At 39.0% G+C, this 20378-nt stretch overlaps 3 protein-coding genes across 5 annotated transcripts in view; 1 reads left to right on the top strand and 2 right to left on the bottom strand.

The window, feature by feature from the left end:
- Positions 1–399: 399 nt before the first annotated feature.
- On the bottom strand, positions 400–13352 carry dlgap5 (discs, large (Drosophila) homolog-associated protein 5). The gene is made up of 19 exons (XM_088439206.1): positions 13264–13352; positions 10637–12822; positions 8558–8710; positions 5457–5701; positions 5180–5361; positions 4920–5000; positions 4784–4823; positions 4525–4608; positions 4351–4446; positions 3897–3959; positions 3754–3791; positions 2978–3315; positions 2762–2850; positions 2517–2677; positions 2348–2449; positions 2085–2274; positions 1235–1570; positions 729–772; positions 400–621 (listed from the first exon to the last, which is right to left on the bottom strand). The coding sequence occupies exons 3-19, from the start codon at positions 8569–8571 to the stop codon at positions 514–516; spliced, it is 2211 nt and encodes a 736-aa protein (XP_088295332.1). The 5' UTR covers positions 8572–8710; positions 10637–12822; positions 13264–13352; the 3' UTR covers positions 400–513.
- Positions 7505–12959, top strand: rsph10b (radial spoke head 10 homolog B). Its single transcript, XM_088439207.1, has 17 exons — positions 7505–7712; positions 7796–7871; positions 8434–8502; positions 8613–8780; positions 8875–8960; positions 9098–9218; positions 9336–9515; positions 10127–10229; positions 10426–10523; positions 10653–10842; positions 10938–11046; positions 11254–11333; positions 11688–11836; positions 11947–12051; positions 12119–12178; positions 12263–12308; positions 12420–12959. Exons 1-17 carry the CDS (start codon positions 7597–7599, stop codon positions 12542–12544), a joined length of 1881 nt encoding a protein of 626 aa, XP_088295333.1. The 5' UTR covers positions 7505–7596; the 3' UTR covers positions 12545–12959.
- Positions 13353–13956: 604 nt separating the features above from the next.
- Positions 13957–20378, bottom strand: part of ccz1 (CCZ1 vacuolar protein trafficking and biogenesis associated) — a 7755-nt gene continuing 1333 nt past the window's right edge. For 2 of the 3 annotated variants that reach the window (XM_088439208.1, XM_088439209.1), the window contains 13 exons: positions 20293–20378; positions 20133–20213; positions 20013–20060; positions 19429–19512; positions 19162–19337; positions 19016–19097; positions 18866–18927; positions 17498–17609; positions 17134–17167; positions 16933–17050; positions 15624–15782; positions 14490–14617; positions 13957–14413 (listed from right to left, as the gene is read on the bottom strand). The exon at positions 20293–20378 is cut by the window's right edge and continues 8 nt beyond it. In XM_088439208.1, coding sequence (XP_088295334.1) covers positions 14358–14413; positions 14490–14617; positions 15624–15782; positions 16933–17050; positions 17134–17167; positions 17498–17609; positions 18866–18927; positions 19016–19097; positions 19162–19337; positions 19429–19512; positions 20013–20060; positions 20133–20213; positions 20293–20378 — 1226 coding nt within the window. In that variant the 3' untranslated portion in view covers positions 13957–14357. Of the gene's footprint in view, positions 14414–14489; positions 14618–15623; positions 15783–16919; positions 17051–17133; positions 17168–17497; positions 17610–18865; positions 18928–19015; positions 19098–19161; positions 19338–19428; positions 19513–20012; positions 20061–20132; positions 20214–20292 lie in introns of those variants that run through there. The other variant, XM_088439211.1, reaches the window with a different exon arrangement.

Genomic DNA, 20378 nt, shown 5'->3' with positions numbered 1-20378 from the left:
GGTTGAGAAGATTTAGCAACAAATTAAAACTGAAATATGATTGGATAAAAGAGGATGACCTTCAAAATACTGTAATCTGCATCACAAGACACACAAATAACAAATGACTGTTGGAAATGCACTTAATAAAATGAATTCAAACACCTTCCTGAACTTTTTTTTTTTCAAACTGACCCTTCATGGAACACTAGCTATACAATATCCAATTTATGTACTGATGACATCTGGATTTTTCATATACAGTACTGTACTCAATCATCCTACAGATTTTGTTCCTGGAATTCTTTGAGGTACTTGTTGGCTGTGGCGAGGTTAAGTGTCAGCAGGTCAGTTATTTGTGTGTGTGTCTTTTACTTTTATATTTATATATTGTTTCATGAGGTAACAGAGTCCAGGGCCTTCTTTTGACTACAACTTTATTTACCTTCAATACAAACACCTTACAAACCTTTCAAAATAAAACCCCAACCATGTTTAGTTCCCTTACAAATATAAAACGACAGGGGATTAACCTTACAGTGGTGGAGTGAAATACATGAGGTCAGCGGGGCATGCCGAGGGGCGTATCCTGTCCTTGGGGTTCGGTGTGAACAGAAACAAGGACGTCTCCGCTGTCTCCGCCTAGAAAATAAACCTGGTGTGAACATTGAGAACTGACTGGGAACAAACCAACTTAATTGTAGATTAGTGTCAACTTAAAGTCATTAAAAAAAAACAAAAGTGTGAACCTGTGGGGTTAACGGGAAAGGTGCTTGAGTGACAGTGAGCATAACTGTGGAAAAAAGACAAAGAATAGTTAACACCAAGAGTCTGAGAATTCAAGTGAAATAGTTCCAAGAGTATGATGTCATGAGAGTATCAGGAAATCATCCAATTACCAAATTTCCGAAATTGTACTACTGTAAAATGCAAAAATGTCAATGACCAATCAAAGCTCATGTGAATGTCACATGACCAAAAAGTGAGCCATGATTGGTTGTAAACTGATCCTTGAGCAGAGGTGGTCATTTGTGTCCACAGGGAGTGGAAAAACGTGATTAAATATTCCTGAAAAATAATGTAGTTCTCAAAATATTTTGACAGTATTAACTTTCATGGTTTAATTAGTGAACTATCCCGATATAAAAGTAGCAGAGGTGTGATGACTCCAGTTTCACATGAGTGAGTGAGAAAAAAGTGCATTTTCTGAGTCGTCCCTGCCCCGCCAAACAAGTCTTTCTGTTTGTCATCATACCTTCTTCCTGTCTAGCTGTACACTCATGTTTTGGAGTTTCGGGGTCTTCCAGCTGGATGTCGTCTGAAGGTCCATCCAAAAGAGGAGCGTCATCATTTTCATTTTGGGAGGGCCACAGGGTGACAGGCGGCGCTTGAGGTGAACCTCTGGGGGTTCGGTTGGAGGCGCAGCAGAGCGGGGTGAGCGTGCGTTTGGGCTGAACCGGAGTGGTGGAGGTCTGCCCCAATGCCAGGGAGTGACGGGTGACTCTTCTTGGAGTGGTTGCGTAGTTGGCGCATGGGGAGGCCTGCGCATGCGCAGCGCCACTCAGGCGGCTGGATCTTCTCAGACAACCTACTGTTGAAATATGGCGTGACCAAAAGCAGTTTTACTTTGAGTTATTTCACTCATTACCATTGACTGCTATAGATGTCAGGAGATCCTTTTTTTTTTTTTAATTATTATTTGGCTGGCAATGAAAGGGTTAAATATTCAACTTGCCAAAGTAAGTCACAGGAATACAGTATGTGGAAATAAAACACATTATTTGCAGTATGAAAATGATTATTCGGTCTTTTTTTGCACATTTTCCCCCCAACTCATTCAGTGCCAGTGATGGACATAGATGTCAACAATCAATTTGTTTTAGGCTACTTTTTTTCTTATTGGTACTTCTACTTATTTTTTTTTCCTTCTTAATATAAGCATAAGTTGATAAGAGGCAACTTTGTTTTGTTTTTATAGTGCCAAGTTAAGAGTTCCACCTATACCAGTCTTATTTTTTTATTGAAGTATTAGTACTTCTAAGTTCAACGTGTGTGTACCTTTACTGCCTTTGTATTATAAAAAAAAAAAAAAAAAAAAAAATTACCGGGCGTCTTGGCTGGGCTCTCCACACGACGGATGTCAAATGGGCGGGGCTCATCCTCAACGACGCCACTCGCGGCCGTTGCGGCTTCGGCCGCCTTCTTTTGAGCTCTCATGGCCGCTTTGACCGCAGCCAGACCGGATCTGACCCCGGCTTTGGTTCCTCTTGGCTTGGCAGGTACTGCTGAGGGATTCTGTTGGGACCAAAATATTTCAAACTCCATGTAGTGACTGCGCATATACAAAAATACAGAACAGAGGGCACACCTTGACTGCTTTTTTCTGCCGTGGCGGCGGTTTGTGTTCTTCCACCCAGCCTCGCGCCTCAGCTTCTCTGAGGCCGTCAAATTTCCTGTGGACGTCTTCCACCTGTCAAACAGTGCTAGAGGTAGACATCTTTCAACGCCGATTTGGAAGTAATAATGTCCTTTCTTACCTGGAAGAAAACCATGTCCCAAAAGCCCTGCAAGTCACTGCAGGTGGTGATTTTCTCCCCTCGGCCCAGATCGCAGTCGTCCACCAAGCCGCCGAACTGCTTGAAACGCTCTTTCATGAGTAGCCTGGCCTGGCCCACCGTCGTGCGGATGCAGCCTCTCACTGAGCGCGTACAGAAGAAAATGTCGCATTTGATTCACAATCAGTAAAAACGAAGCCCCTGTATGGAGCGTTTGGCTCGCTCACTTTCTTCAGGAATGGATTCGTCGTCGATTCTCGCCTCCCATCGATCGGATAGAGATGTCAGGTTGTCCGTCTCATTGGCCATTTGGGTCCTGAATATTGGAAAGGAACACCCACAAAGTGAATTTCAATGACACTGGTACACGTTTGGTGTCAAATTTGCTTAACTTGTTGGAATTACGCAACTATCAACCATCTGGCCGATATTTCAAGGGTTACCTGAAGTAATCAACATCTTGTTTTGGAGGAGAGCGGCGAGGGGATTCACTCTGCTCAGCCTGGCGTTCGTGGCCAAGGCGAGGAGCGACGTGAAATTTTGTCAGGCGCGGCGATGCAAACGTCGGGGCGAGAACGTGATCCGCCGAGCGGGGAGCGAGAGGCGGAAAAATGAAGGGTTCCAAGCCAGCAGGAGCTTGGAACACAAAGCCCTCGGGAGCAAACGAGGAGGCCTCAACCGCTCCTTTGTCCTCCGCTGGATTCTCTTCCTCAGAACTTGTAGGCAACGTTTCGTGAGGTTTTCCCTCTTGTTCCTGATTTTCCTGCTCGCTCAAAACAGGCTGCTCCACATGGCAGAAAGAATCAATAAAGAAATTAGATGCGTAACTTAGGGCTGGATATTATTGAATTAAAAGGAATAGTTCACTTATTTAGCCATTTTTCGTAGTAAAAAGTTAGTATTTTGTTTATATTAACACTTTTGTACCAGCCATTTTTATGCACTCCTTTGGCCTTATGTACCTTAAATAAGTACAATTATGCTTTCGCTATGTATGAATATTTTACACAGGATCTTTTTTTTTAAATAAACATTTTAATAAATGTTTGTTAGAATGATTTCTCCCATTAAAACCAATTAAAAAATTTAATCATCCAAAATGATGAAATCAAGAATTTATTCTTGGTCCATATCGCCTAACCTTTTTTTTTTTTTTTTTACTGGTAAAAACAAAAATGCAAGTTTGTTTTAAAGCAACGTGTGTGTTGGAAATGCTTGCCTGGGGCACCAGAGGATTGACATCAGGCTTGTTGTTGGCTAAAAAAAAAAAAAAACAATTCATAAACAGATTATTCTCATTTGATGAGTTAATAAGCGAGCAACAGTCTGCGAAATTGCTCAATTTTGTTTCTGTGCAGTTACCTTGGCTTGTGGAGGCTTGTGCCAAAGGGGAAGCAAGTGCGCCTCTCCTCGTGATCCTTTTATCTGAGTGAAACATTTGTTTTGGAAAAAAAAAAAAAAAAAAAAAAACTTATTTAAATCACAAATTTACCTAAAGAGGATCTCATGTACAAATATTATAATAATAACATTAATCATCAATGTAACCTAATAGTCTAAAAAGCATTCTGATTAATGCTGTGACTAGAAAATTAACCAGGGATACACACATTTTTGCAACTCTTGTTGACTGAAAATCAAATCACATCACAGTTGCTTTGTGCTCATGATACATATTTTTGAAGTCAATTTAAAACACAGAGGCACAGTACACAAATAAGTTATTATTACCAAACATACGTACACTGTAAATCGACAATGCTTTCTTGCCATCTGGAGTATAGCACTTCTAGTCAAGCCAATTTCAGGTTCATACCTGAAAGTGTGTCCTTTGGTTGTTTTTCTACAGCAGGGGCAGCTGTACCAGCCCTGCTTGTTGATCTGGTCGACGGTCTTTGTACAACTGGCTGGACTAAAATGCAAAGAAGGGAAACAAATGAGGCAGGGGAGTAATTGTGGTAGGTTTGACTTTGTGCTCCTTTGTACTGACCAGCACAATTTTCAGTCTTTCTATCCAAAGATGATCCAGCTGTGATAGAAATTCCCCTGGGCGGTCTTCGAGTAGCAGCAGGATCTGAGAAGAAGATTACACATTTTGGTATTCAAATTGAGGCATTTTATCCCAAACATGTGTTTATGTCTTTACAGAATCCAGACATTGAATCCAAGGTGAAAAAAAATACTAAAAAAATACAAGACTTTTTTGTTCTCCATGACAGCTTACATACAAACATATATATCAAACGTACCTTTCTTTGCTGCCATATTTGAATTGTGTGTCTTCACCAGCTAGAGAGAGGGAGACAAAAGAAAGAGACACACACACTGTTAGCTACTACTCTCATCAAAGCATATGAAAAAAATGAAAATTGTGAAAAGTAATACCTTCGGAAATTGCTGCTCCTGCTGCTGTTTCATTGAACGAGTGACTCTGCTGCTCTGTGAGGGAGCAATGTTTGTTTTGGTCTATAATAAAAAAGTGTAATGAAAGTCAGTATCATAAAGCCCCATGCATCCATCGCTTATTAGGTAAGATGGAAACTCAACTGAGCAAAAAGACACATTGGCATTCACATCAACATTGAAAATGCAAACAAATCTGCAGATGACAATATAAAAAAAATATATTGTGAGTTGTTGCCAACCTGTTTTGCTTTGGCCTGGGCTGCCGGTACAGGAGGCACTGAGTAAACAGTGTCTATAGGATGATACAAGCCAGTCTTGAACACTCCCTTGCGTGCCCGCTCTTGCTTTTGCTTCTCTTTCTCAAGGGCTTTTCTCTCTTTCCATCGTGCAAGCTGTTTCAATTTCTCCTCTGAGGTCTTTTCTGGAGAGAAACATGATGAGATAGATAGGTTTAGCAATAATGAGGAACATTCATGAGCATTTTGGGGGGATGGAGGGTGAAAGAAAAACAAGTACTTTTTGTAGATTTTCCCTTAACATTTGTGAGGTCTTTCATTGGTGATTGGGCAGTCAAAGCGGAAGTATCTAAACATGGTTCCTGCTCCAGGAGCTCATCCATCTGCCTTCGTGCATCCACAAGCCGCTTTCGATTCTCCTTCTGGTTCTGACTGAGTCTGCGGGACATTTTGACTCTCAGCATGGCTACACTACTGTCCCGGCGGCGTATGTAGGAAAACTGGGAATCCATGGTGATGAAGGACCTGTGGGGGGAGATAGTGGTGGTTAGAAACATTGTTAACAGTTATTATTAAGCAGCAAACTGTTCAAATTATAGGTATCAAGCCGAGGGAAAGTAACAAAATACACTTGGGAGACTCTTCCACACCATTAGAGTCAACTGCCCGCAACTCCATGGGGTTTTTATTAGAAACACCCACACGCAGGTGGATCACATCACATATGATGGCATTGCATATGATGACATTGCATGATTACCTAAAACATTTAAACAAAAAGAACTTGCCCAAGAGTCCATAAAATAAAAACATAGATTGCTACAAATTAGAGAGCATCACTCAACAAACATGAACAGTTACAACAATCTTTTTCGAGTTTGTACGTTGAGCTTTTATTTTCTTATGACTGTTGACTTCGTACTCAAGTTCAGATTCTCGACTTCTCAGCATAAAGAACTTGACAAATCTCTTTTATTTTACTCAAACGTCTGTACGTTCACCCAAATACAACGCTGGCGTACTTTTTATGAGAATGGTATTCTAACAAAAATTGCAACCAATCAAATCGTGATAATGACATGTACATTTAGTCGTATGTATATAGTTATTCTAAAGTGAATGTGAACAGTGTTCACCGCTTCGCTTCGTGCTAGCAAACAACAATTCCTTCACAGCAGCCAGTAAGCTTTCAGGAAGGTACAAACAGAGTTGTGAAACCCTTCAAATCCAAATTTCGGATCGAAGCGGAAGATAATTGATAAAAAAAAAAAAAAATCATCTTACCTTATGGTTAAGAACCAAAATAAAAGGTAAAAGCAAACGCAAGACCGTGTGCAGCTACGTCCAACGAAAACTAGCAGTTACCGTCAAAGGTAGCGATTTGAATTAATCTTCTAAAGCTCTGATTGGCTTGACGTCTAAAAATAATGACTTCTCATTGGTTCGCTAATAATTCCATTTCCGCTTTGGATACTTCGTTCATTTTCCGCATATACCAAAGAACTGAATTAAAAAAAAAAAACAGGAAAAAAAATAATTAAAATAAATTAAATTAAAATAACCTAAAAAGCTAAAATGGGAACAGAATTTCATTTTTTTTTAGCAAGATGCAGTAAACATCTTCGAAACACACACCTCTGAATTTTACACATTTACGGTGTTCCGCTGTAATCACACAATAAATATCTAATATGGAGTATTAATAAACTCAATATTTGTCATTTTCTGTTGGGGTTTGTGGTTGATGGTTTATTTAGGGGGGTTACAATAATCACTTTATGTGCCCAAGCAAGGCAGCGTCGGAAATCAGAAAACACATACGCTGGTAGGAGAAGGGAAGCGGCATCACCGTGACGTTGGAAATCTCTCACTTCGATTTCTTTTGTAATAAATTGGAATTTCAAGCGTAAACTGTGACTTTTATCATGTTTTCTCCAGCGTTCACTTTAATTTGCCTTCCTGGCGCAGGCTAATATGATTTGAATCATAACCCAAATACAATGAAAAGGCATTGTTCAGTTGTGTTATATTTGAAAATAATCGTAAAAAAAATAAAATAAAAATCACGCATCTTCTTCTCTAAGCGCCACTTGGCCTCATTCAGCATGGCGGCCACCATGACGTACAATAAGCTCAATACATTATGGCGCTCTGCTTGAATTTGCCCCATTCAATATGGCGGTATGAATGCGAATGCGCACAGCAGCGTTTAACAACGAGACGCCATCGTACGGCGTAGTTATGTACTACAATAACAATGACATTACCGTTGCTTTTAGTTACCACGGAAACCACTTATTTCCGCTTTTGCAGTTGGGTTCTTCATACAAACCCCTGTCACTTTTCGACACAAGTTGAAAAACAAACAAACAAAGAACAGATTAATGTATTAATAATTCTAAAAATAAAACAACATTGCGATGTCACAGGGGAATTTAATAAGATATTATGCTTCGAAACAGGCGCATCGCGATGATGAAGAGCACGACGACGGCTTATTCGAAATCCCTTCGTTCTTTGTTTTAACTTATCAGAGGTAAATAAAAGCACTTGAGAAATTACTATTTTGTATATTGTAGCACAAACTGATAATTGATGCGGCAATCGTGTCTCTGACAGATATGAGGGAGAAACCAAAGAAGGACTGTTCCATGGGAGAGGGGCTGCCATATTTAAAGGAGGTCATTCTTATGAGGTAAAATACACATATGGGCACTTTGGGACCACTGCTGTATAACAATGCACAATCGTTCAAAATACTTTTAATAAAAGTAAATAGATGCTTATTATTTGTACAAAATCGCCATCGTCTGTTGCTACTTGTACCAATTTATCTCAAGCCATTTTTCTTTTTGAGAAAAAAGTCCGCCAAGGCAGTGACATTTCAGCTATGTACATTCGTTCTCAAAACCAGCTGCATTCAATAGGTATTCAAGTTATCCGAATAGCTCTAATATGGACCAATCAGAGGACTGAAAATGCGGACGTCCACCAAAAGAATCTGCCATCTCATTGGTTAGAAAGATACAGCAACAAATTAAATCTGAAATCCGATTGGACATTTAAAAGAATACTGCAATCTGCCCAACAAAGACACATAAGTAAATAAAAATACATAACTGTTGGAAATGCACTCAACTCAAACAGCTTCCTGTACTTTTTTTTATATTGGTGTGACGTTTTCCCCACTTCTTGTTAAATCCATAAAATAATGTTGCTTATTGTTGTGTGAAGCAGATAACATTTTTCTTTTATAGGGTATGTTCTCCATGGGAGTTATGCAAGGAAATGGTGTCTTCACATGGGACGACAAGGTGACATATGAGGTAGGATATGATAGTAGATAATAAATAGAAAAATACATTAACCTGACATACGTACTGTGTTGACTTCATCACATGCGTAGAAACGGGCGTCGTGTATTTCTTGTCAACAGGGAGAGTTTGTGCAAAACATTCCGATGGGTCAAGGCAGGTACATTTGGCCAGACGGCAGTTCTTATGAAGGGGACGTGTGCAACGGCGTCAGGCATGGCTACGGAACCCACAAAAGTGGCAATGCCACATACAAAGGTCAATGGAATCACAGCAAGAGGCACGGAAAGGTGAAACACAATACATTATATGTCAGGAAACTACTTAAGGGATCCATTTGTAGATGAAACTAGTTTTAATCTTATCACGCTTTGTCTTTGTCAGGGCACTGTGTATTATAACCAGGAGGAGACATCTTGGTACAAAGGCAACTGGGTGATGAACAAAAGAGAGGGATGGGGAATAAGACGGTAAGACTTGATGATGCAATGAGTGACAGAATGTAACACAAAGCAGATTTTTCAAGTTCACGTCTGCTTCATGTTACTCACAAGATTGTACTTTTAGTCCCTAAAATTTTAAATATTTCATTTCTGTTTTGGCACAGCTACCCTTCTGGTAACATCTATTTTGGTGAGTGGAAGCATAACTTGAGAAACGGAGAAGGCACCATGAGATGGCTGAACCAGGGCCAGCTATACATTGGGAACTGGCATGATGGAGTCCAGGTAGACTATGGCAATGTGATATAATATTTGAAGCCCTTAAGTCTGGAGGACGGAAAATGCCAAAATTAAATAAATCATTGAAAAGATTTAAACTCTTAATGTTTTCTTCTTTGGCAGCACGGCCATGGTACACATGTGTGGCTCATGAAGCGAACTGAACCGGGAGCTGAATTCCGTCCCAGCAATCAGTACACGGGGAATTTTTTTCATGGTTACAGACACGGGCCGGGCATCTTTTACTATGCTGGTGGTGCCACTTATGAAGGTGGATGGCAGGACAATAAAAAACATGGGAAGGTGGGTTGAATTTGTAGTTCTTTTTTGTTTCGTTTCGATTACAATTGCTTTGAACAGGTCCTCACTCCTGCTTTTGGTATTGACATTAATTTGAATGGTAATACGTGAATACTGCTGCAATGCACATTTAATATTCCACACAGGCAGGGGAAATAATCCACCTAGCAGGTCAGCTATCTACAGAGCTAGCTAGATATTGAGTTATCTTGCTTGATAAATAGCTAGAGCTAGAGGGCTCCTTTGATCTAACCAGCTAGCTACGGGGCTAGCTAACCCTGGAACCAACTCTCTGGTTAGCTAAATCTAGCGACATAGCTAGCTAGCTATTGAACCATCTAGCTGGATAGCTATCTCGGAGCCTAGCGAGACCTAGCCAGCTAGCAACAAGACTAGCTGGCTATTGAGCCATCTTGCTGGATAGCTAGCAAGCTAACTTCTGACAGGGCTAGATACAGTAGCTATTAAGCCATCTCAATGGTTAGCTAGCTACTTTTTGACTTAGTGACCTTGAGTTTGACTGACAGTCACACTAGAAGGCCTGCATATTTACAACAGGTGAGCTACGGTAATTGTTTATCATTAATCTTGGTTTTTTTTTTTTTAATGCATAGGGAAAAGTTACCCTCAAGGATGGCTATGTTTTCCATGGACAATTCCTCAATGACAAGATGGTGAGCCCCAATACGACAGCAAACCAAACCCCTGTTGTTCATGGTAATTACGTTGCACGTCATTTTATTTTAACAAGCAATGTTGAATTTCGGGCAAGTTTTCATCATGCTTGTGTCGCACATCACAACAAAACTGGGAAAATCTCCGACAATGCTAATGCTATAAATTATACCGTATGATAAAACTGGTACAGACAACGGATGAATGAGTATTACAATTAGATATTATGATGCACCAGGTATGGATGAATCATCTCTTGGACCTGACATGACAGTCAACATAGATTGCCTATTGGAGAAAATCTCTGAACGAAAACGAGACATCGAGCACAAACAGGTCAGTTCTCCAACGTGCAAAAAAAAAACAAAAAAAAAACGCCTTTTACGAAAGAAAAATGACCAATGATAATGAAAAACATTTTTTTCCACCCTTTATTGTCTTGGACTCACTTTGTTCACTCAACAGGTGCGATATGTTCTGCTGAGGTTCAAGACAGAGCTGAGGTCCATCTATCGTTTCTACTGCCGAATGGGCCAACCTCAGATACCGGGCGCCGCCTTCCTGCTGTCCCGCATGCAGTTTTGGCGCCTGCTCAAAGACTGTTACATCCATCATCACGGGGTCACCTTGGCGGAGCTTGACCTTTGCATACGAGGTCAGGTGAAGTTATAATCGCTCATAAATATCATAAAGGATTACTGACATGATACCTGATCCATGCTTCATTCATTTACTCTTCTTTTGTGACAGATAACCCAGATCCAGCAGAGGTTCACTCCCCCTACACTCCCATAACACTCAGTCGGTTCCTCAGCTCCCTTGTGATGATTGCCCACTACATCTACCACGACAAAATGGAGTAAGCAACCGAGTAAACATATCAGATTTGGGCCTGAAAGAAATTTCACCTGGTTTTCATGACCAATTGATATCTTGGTGTAGTTTCAGGGAGTTTGGTGTTAACTATGTTCAAATAAATCCCTTCAGACTGTAGTATTTCTTTTTTCTTCATTTTTCAACTGTACCACAGGAATTCTACTTTGAAAATACTACATTCTCATTGCAGGTCATCCAGTCACGTTCTGTCAGGGAGTTTCACAAAACTATTGATAGATGATATATTTCCACATGCCAAGAATGTAAAAGGTAGGAAGAATACATTATAACAATAGAATATTCAGTTGCCGCACTTGCCGGGTTTAAATTTAAATCATGTAAACTATGCTATCCATCCAACCATTTTCTAGAGCCGCTTAGCTTCACAAGCTAGCTGGTGCCTATCCCAGCTGGCTTGGGGCAGTAGTAAGGCAATTGACAGTCCCAGTGGTATTTCTAGGTTAAAATGGATTTTTCTTTTCACTAATTAAGTATCCTAGACTTATGAACAAGTAATATATGATATAAGTTCTTTTTGTTGAAAAAACAGCGTGGGTCATAATGCGACACTCCAGCCATATTTTTTTGCACCAGCTCTAAACTATGCAACTTCTTTTGGCCCAGGCTTTCTTTTTAAGCCGCCAGAGCGTACAATCGTGGCTGTGGACTTCATAGAAAAAAGCTTGAAGGTGTATCAAGCCTATTGCAAAGTCAAAAACCCCTCCAGGGATGACAGCACCATGACTAACCGCCACATACTGTGGATGTATAAGGTAATACAGTTCACCCCCTGAGAAAACCACGACTATTTTATACTGCATTTCAAAGCATATGGGACAAAGAACCTAAAGTACTGTTTGGTGTAATTTCTCTGCCACACTAGGATCTCAATCTTTATGATAGTGATTTGACCATCTTGAGTGTCGTTGAGATCATCGCTGCAGAGACCATTGATCCGAGCAACCATTCTGCCTGCATGGAACACGAGGTATACAATGTCCAATTGATGTACTGATGACATCTGGATTTTGCTTATACTCTTAATCATTCTAAAGATTACGTTCCTGGAATTCTTTGAGGTACTTCTCGGCTGTGGAGAGGTTAAGTGTCAGCAGGTCAGTTGTTTTTTTTTTTGTGTGTATTTTTCATAAGGCATAAGTACTAGTCACAAACGATTCAAACTAAATTTGCTCAAACAGATGACAGGTCCTTACCCCAAGATAGGACCGTCTCGATCTTCTTCAGGTTAGTACACATAACACAATTATGCCATTATTTCTTCAGTTGTAAATAGTTCTATTCAATACAAGTAAGATGCATCATGAATTTAAAAAAAAATGTTTTTTTTTTCTCCAGCACTAGCACGCCAGTGGCAACAAACGCTAGCCCAAGACCGTGAACTGGATGCTTGGAGTCATAAGATCCATCACTTCTTCAAACACATGTTTTTCCCTGCTGTTGACAATCTCCATATATTGTAATCAGCAAGAAGTCCATCAGTCCATCCTTTTGTTCCCACTTTTGCTTCTCTTTCTCAATGGCTTTTCTCTCTCTCCATCGTGCAAGTTGTTTCAACTTCTCCTCTGAGGCATGGTTCCCACTCCAGGAGATCATACAGCTATCTTCTTGCATCCACAAGCCGCTTTCGATTTTCCTTCTGATTCTGACTGAGTCTGCGGGACATTTTGACTCTCAGCATGGCTACACTGCTGTCCCGGCGGCGTATGTACGACTACTGGGAATCCATGGTGATGATGGACTTGTGGGGGAGATTAAAGTGGTTAGAAATACTGTATGTACAATTACAAAAAGGATTTTTCAAGTTTGTACTTTGAGCATAATTTTTTTCTGATGAATGTTTACTTCGTACTCAAATTCAGATTCTCACCTTTTCACCTTAAAGAAATAGACAGAGCTCTTTTGTTTTTGTTTTTTGTTTTTTAATAATAATAAAAAAAACTTCACTTATATACGACGTCGACGTAATTTTGTCAGATTGGTTGCTATTTTTTTTTTTTTTTTTAGAATACCAATCAAAACGTCAAAATTACAAGTGAACACGACGTGCTAGCAAACAATAACCGCGAAATGCTTCACGACAGCAGTGAGCTTTTCAAGAAGCGACAAACTGAGCTGTGAAGCCACTGAAAACCAAATTTTCGAAACTAAGTGGAAGATAACTATAATAAATTAATCTTACCTTTAAGACCGAAAACAAAAGCAGGAAGCAAGACTGTAAGCAGCTAACTCAAACGAAGACTAACAATTCCCATCAAAGACTCATGTCTATTAAACTTTTAAAGATCTGATTGGGTCGACGTCGGAATGATTACTTCTCATTGGCTCTCTGATCGTTCTACTTCCGCTTAAAAAATGTTTTCTACAAAATAGACCAAAGAAGGGGGTTAAAAAACAAAACAAAACATCAGTTGTCTTTGATTAAAAATAACTAAAACACACCGAAGAACGCTAAAATGGGAAAATAATTTCAAAATTTTTAGAGCTTTTTTTGCGAGATGTAGTAAACGTTTATTATGTAAAGTCATTTTCGAAGCACACACATTTGACTTTTACAGGTTTAGGTGTTATTTCCCCGCAGAAATCACATAATAAATATCTAATATAGGGTATAAATGAACTCGATATTATTCTGACGATTTTTACAAGAACAAAAAAAAAAGCATGGTACTTGAAGATGCTGCCTATAGAAAAGTTATGATGACAAATGTACTTTTTCATGTTTTCTTACAAATAGCCGCCAATACAAATGAAGTGTGAAAATAAACTAATTCCAATTCACATCCAATGATTCCAACAGCATTTTTCTACTGACTAAGATGAAACAAACAACTACACTATAACATTCGAAATGAAACAGACCCCAAACACTATGGAAAATTACCATATAATTTATTCAAATTTGGTAGAGTTGTTAACAAACTACAAGTTTTGACACAGTAGTCTTTAAAAAAAGAATTGGCAACCTGGAATAGAAATTATACACATACCAGTTTGAGATACAATAAACTGTTCAATGAAGACACCCACGTAAAATAATAACAGAATTATCTAAAACAAAATAATGTGCTAAGACAATGATATGACAATTTGTACACTTAATTACAAAAGATGCCATTTTAAAGTTTAAATTAAAAATAATGATGAGAAAACTTATGGGTTTTTTTTTTCTTATTTTATTTTACAATGCAACTATTGCATTACACTGATGCTGCCGTGATACCCTGCAACACTGCCAGTTTGTTGTGTGGTCAAAGAGTCTCTGTGCTCATTCCATTAGTCCAGGAAGAAAATGTTGTTGAATTGCGTCGCGCAAAGCCTCTTAACCTCCTCTGCGGAAGGAAAAGGACAAGCAAGGTTATTTATGGACGACCGGAGGTTGGTGTGACAAGTTTGGTGCAGACATACCATTGACTTCAATCAGATTGGCATTCTTCTGATTTAAGATCACGTAGAGTTCTCTCTGGTCAGACTTTTTGCCAACAACCCAGTAGTCCGTCATAGCTTTTACGATGATCTCTTCATCTTCATCAACTCTGAAAGACAGGCGCATATATTGACTTTTGGTAACTCATGACGTACAAATCCACATAGATTAGGTACGTTGCATCGCTTTGGATTTGTAGTTAGCACAGTTCTCCGTACATATCACAGCAGTACTCAGAAAAAAAAAAAACATTGGCAAAGCCCATAAAACTCCATTGCTTGTCTTGGTGCACCATCTACTGGCCAAAATGGTTATTGCTGTTCATGTGCCTAAAAACACTTACTGATTTGGTAATCAAGCTTTCTTTACTGACAATGTTAGTACACGAAGCTTCATGAACTATAGGAGATAAGTTCCTAAAAAGTCTGTATTATCCAATAACATAACTTGTAACAGCAAACAATCTATAGTAGGTCAATTTTAGGTGGGGGGAGTCAAGTGTGAAACATTTCCAACCTGTTCATCAAGAAGAAGAAAAAGAATAATGAATATGATTCATTACTTGTTATTCACAGCCATAACATAGATGACTTTACTGGAGATGTATTTGTAGATGCTCCTTTTTTTCGTCCTGGTTTAAAAAAACAAAACTCGTACTGTACACAATATCACCAACCAAAAGTTAAAAGTAATGTTTAGAAATAAGTGTTAAGAGATTTTTTTTTCGTGTTATTTTGCTTTTTAACTATGTTTTACATAAATAACTTGTGCAGTTCTTGAGCATTCTGGGATGCGTTTCCACTGCAGGCGGTCACTCTTTATCTGATTGGCTCTTAGCCAGGAAATGCAAAATAGAGGTTTTTTTAAGATAGAAGTGTCTACATTTTTTTTTTTTTAGCAAATTCAACCTCAGCAATACTTTGTTTTACTTGTAGTGTATGTGACAGATGAAATTTAGACAAATCTTAATGTGGCAGATGTCGCCATCTAGTGGTGGCGGAACGGACTGATGATTACAATTTTGTCCGAATTGAAACAAATGACAAACTAACAATGACAGAAAGAGGGCGGGGCTCAGACAAATGCCGGATGAGCAGAAAATATAAGTTGCCCACCTCTGGAAGTCACAGTTAATGTCTCCCAGGATCTTCATGAGGTCAGGATGGACAGACGTCAGACAGACACTGGCCGTCTTCCTCATGTGTATCGTGCTTTTCTCCGCCAGGTTCATGTGGTTGAAGTAAATGAACTTGAACTGGGGCTCCTTTTCTGGCCTGCAAATGAAGCATTATCCGTTCGAAATCAGCGAGCAGTCATGAAATTGGAATTGTGCGGTTCCACTGTGACTATGTCCAAGAATTCCCTCTTATGCTTAAGTATGACTTCTGCAAGTCATTTCCCAAATTCCTATCTTGCACCACAATCAAATTGAAGTTAAAACAGCCACTGTGGGTCCACATGTTTGAATTATATACAAGGAGAAGTTACTCTAGAGGATTATAGACACTGAAACAAGTAAACTGAGGACGCCGTCACTGACGCAGTTTACTTGACAACGGGCAAATCAGGACAGGCGGCAGCCAAGAAATTCAGGATCTCATTATTTATTCAGTGGCCTCTTCACCAAAGTTGATGCTTGGATTACAGTCACGGATGTCGGATGTATTTGAAGTAAACTGCTGGGGCAGATGAATGCTCCACTGCTGTCTATACGGATTAAGATGAGCTGAATTAAACATGCAAAATTAAAATAGAAAAATAAAAATAGCTACCTAGTGTGGAATTATTGTTGCTCAACCATTTTGCCACGGCCTATTCGCGTTAGAAATTGTGAGGTTTCCTGGGAGATATTTTTGAATTTCCTATCATTGGTCCAAATATCTTTGTGGAATCTTTGTGTTGTGTTCATTTTTTCATTAAAAGTTACCTGAATTCTCCAGCGTGTAATACTGTATGTAAAATCCAATGCGGTGCAGTTTTTGTTTGGTTATCAAATGTGATTACGTAAAGGGACTTCAGATTTTAACAGGGTTTCTGCAGGTATCGGCCAAGCATATTTCAAGTATTTCGAGCAGTATATTTTCTTTTCAATTCAAAAGCAAATTAATTGGAACAGGAACACATTGCTAAAATGTGTTATCGTGACTTAGGTATTGTACGGTGATGTCTCGTCATTAGTGATGCAATTTTTCAGCGGCCAAACCCTAGATAAAACACGATGTTACGCACTTTATCATATGTCAGTTGTTAAGTTTATAAAATGCTTAGAAATACTACTACAAATACTGTTCCAAAGCTTATTAAATCATATATGTTTTGTGATTTGTCAAAAGCGTACAACCAATTGAACTTGACTAAGCCATTTTTAAGTTTGAAGTGACTTTCAGTCAGGATTCGAAAGGCGAACGTACGGCATCAACTAACCCTGATACCCTGCGGTTGATGGTGAACTGTTCGCATATATCAGACGCCAGCAAGGTGAGCTGCGGCCCCACCAAGCCATCCAACTGCTCACAGAACTCCCTCGTCATCTCCACAGAGGCTGCGTAGAAAACACCAGTTCAACAAAAGTAGCTTTTTTGCTATAATCTACGCTGGGGGGTTAGTGCGGCATCAGACGCTTACCGTTGATCATAAAACAGGCAGCAGCGCTCATCGCCTGGAAGAGAGCGGGTCAAATCCAGAAAGAAGGTCACGCAGGTTTGAAATGACATTGATGTGCTGAGACTCACGGGATGTGCATACTCATTATTCTGAAATGCACGTCTAATCCTCAAAAATCCATTTCCTCAGTTAGAGCTGTGACATATTTCATACTGATTTTCATCCACTCACACGATGAAAGTCATTTGATCAACATCTCTTTCATGCAACCTTTGCAGGAGAAATAATCAATTCTTAGATGATGATTTCGAAGCAATTGTCACAGAGCAATGCGGCTAATACTGCTATTTTGCTTCATTTTTGTACTATAATGATAAAATGTTACCTTATACACAATCAGATGCAGCTCCTCATGGCCGTCCTCTGCACTGACAAAAATTTTCGGGAAACGGAATTTGGCCTCAGGGTCTTTTAGATTGGGCGGTCCAGTTAAAAACCTGATGAGAACAGTGTGTGTTTGTAAATTTATACAACATTTCAAATAAGTTTTTTTTTTTTTTTTATTAAATAATTGGTCAATAAATTACGACTAATTTAATTCTTTACTTGGTTTTATTCATCCACCTCATCAAATGATCGGTTTGTGTAAATAGTAAAACAGTCAAAAAATGAAATCAGAATTCATTGAACATTTTTTAAAACATGTCATTAAATAATTACTTAAAGGAGAAGACAACCCAATTTTTATTCATTCTCGCAGTAATGCGTTCTATCCAGCCCTACGAGTTTACACTCTAAAAACAGTTGTGTTAAAGATAACCCAATTATAGATCAAAAAAGGATCAAGACCATTTTTGGGTCAATTTTACCCAACTTTTTGGGTTGATTTATGTAAAACAAGCCATTTTGGTACAAAATAACCAATACTGGGGGCTTATTTTGTGCAAAACAACCCTAAAATTCAGCCAAACCTTTTTGAGAAAAAAATTGTGAGGTATGTCTTCCATATGGTACCATATAAAAGACTAAATTTCATTATTTACCTAGAAAAAGAAAGTAAGATTCTACCTAATTTTAATCTGTTTGAAAATATGTCATTGAGTGACACTAATCTATTTTGGAGTAAAGGAGAAAATGAGCTTTTTAAGACAAGATGTTTTGTCTCCACAATAGTGACTTCGACACTAATATTTTTTGGTTTAATGGCATCTGAAACATCTGAAAACAGATGAAACAGATGAAAGCATCTGAAACAACAGTCATTTCCTTTGTTGAAAACATGAACAACAACAATGAAAATGTATTTTTGATGGCAAATAACAGTTTGCGAATATTATATAACTACACTACTACGGTGCTTAATATTAAGAGGAGGGCTGGCCATGAGTGTCAGACCATTAAAAACACACATGCAGTTGTAGTTGTAATTTTGCCACTGGCACACAACCGAAATATTTTAAATGACAAAAATTCTCGTCCACGGCACTAAAAGAGTTAACCTGAATGTTGCGTTTAGCGGAAAAAGTTTAAGTTGACTTGCCCTTCGATTAACTCCGATAAAATAGACATATCGAATACATTTGAACTTGAATTGAGTCCATTAATAAAGGTGAGTGAAACACATGTACATTTGTATTTTACATGCACATTTAGAACATTTAGAAAATTTCAAACAACGTTTCTATACACATTAAAATGAATTGAGATTCAACCTTTGAGCACACGTTTGCTCTGCTGTTTTTTCAGGACTCACCTCCCATAATGTAACAAATTGCCTGCAACTTCTGGCCTCAAAGGAGAGTCCCTGCCAGCCAACTATGCAGGAATGGAAGGAATCAAACGAGGAGAAAACGTTTATAGCAAGCACCCTCAGCACCTAAAGTATCTGCAACCGCTCCCTTACCTCTGGCTCAGAATGCCTGGGGAACAGCGAGGTGGTCAAGTACTTGTACAAAATCCTCATGTCATCTTGTTCCAGGCCGCTCCTGCATACACAAAACAATTTTAACACCTGCATGAGCAACTGAGGAGACGAGGTCATTCTGTTACCAGATGAGCTGGTCGTTATATAGGAAGGCTGTGTATTTGATGAGGCTGAGACTTTCCTCCACCCGGTTGACGAAAGACTGGATCTTCAGGTATGTCATCTTGTCTAGCGGGAAGAAGCTGATGCCTCCAAATACGTCCAGCAGGTCACAGGACTGCAGGTGGAGAGTCTGCAGGTACTGGAAGATGCAAACATATTAGCAACATAGATGTACAGTAAAAATGCTGCGTAAAAATGAGTAGGAGAGAAAAGACTGGATATGGTTATACCCTGTAGAAGAACTTTTCAAGCTTCTGAGTTAGCAGCCCCACTCCGCCGGCATCCATGGCTCTACCAAAGGTCCCATTGAAAAGCTGCGGCAGAAGGGAGGTAATCACAAATGCTGGGTAGAAAAAGTCAACACTCTGGATGGCCCAAAAACAAACATTTATTTCAAGGTTTAATTTATTTAACAACATTCCTGTGGAAAATCTTCAGACAAAATAATGAACATTGATTGAAAATCAGTTTTAACATAAACTTAACATTCATAGCTTGCGGCTTGTGCTTAACTTGTATTTTGACGTTATCAGAAGTGAAAACTTCATTTCAAGTCTAAAATGAATTTGATAACTAAATTATTATCTTACTGAATTAAAATAAAGTCCAATTAAATAATTCCGTAATGAAATTCAACCATTCAATCCCATAGACCTAATCTTATGTATTTGAGAGTCCAGACATTCAATCCCAGGTACTTATTTTTGTTAAATTCTGAAATGTTTTGAGATTTTAGGCTAGAGTGCCTAAAAATGGCTGACTTTCCAGCTGAACTCAACCAAGAGAGAAAATGATACAAAATATCAGTGCCTACCTTATACATACTGTAGCACTGCTTTACCACAGCACCGTAGACTGTGTCCTTGGGGGTAGAGGAAGCATGGTTAACAATATAAAGCTCATATTTTTCAAAGAAAGAAAGAAAAAAACTCACAAGTATTTCCTCTTCCTGATATTCTATCGTGGGAGGTTTCCCATCTTTGTTTGGCCTTTCAATCATTGGATTACGAACCACCTGAGCAACAAATTAGAAATACAAACAAGTTTGATGAAATTCTAGTAAATGTAAACAGGAGAAAGGTTTTGACCCTTACCATGACCATCCAAAAATTTTCCTCAGGCTCAAAGAAAAATTGACGGTTTTTCTGCGTGTGCAGGGATTTTGCTGGTTTTGTCGGGC

Source organism: Hippichthys cyanospilos, chromosome 17, assembly GCF_059441005.1.
Source record: "Hippichthys cyanospilos isolate Australia breed blue-spotted pipefish chromosome 17, RoL_Hcya_1.0, whole genome shotgun sequence".
NCBI classification, from domain to species: Eukaryota; Metazoa; Chordata; class Actinopteri; order Syngnathiformes; family Syngnathidae; genus Hippichthys; species Hippichthys cyanospilos.
This window is presented reverse-complemented; position numbering and strand designations above follow the sequence as displayed.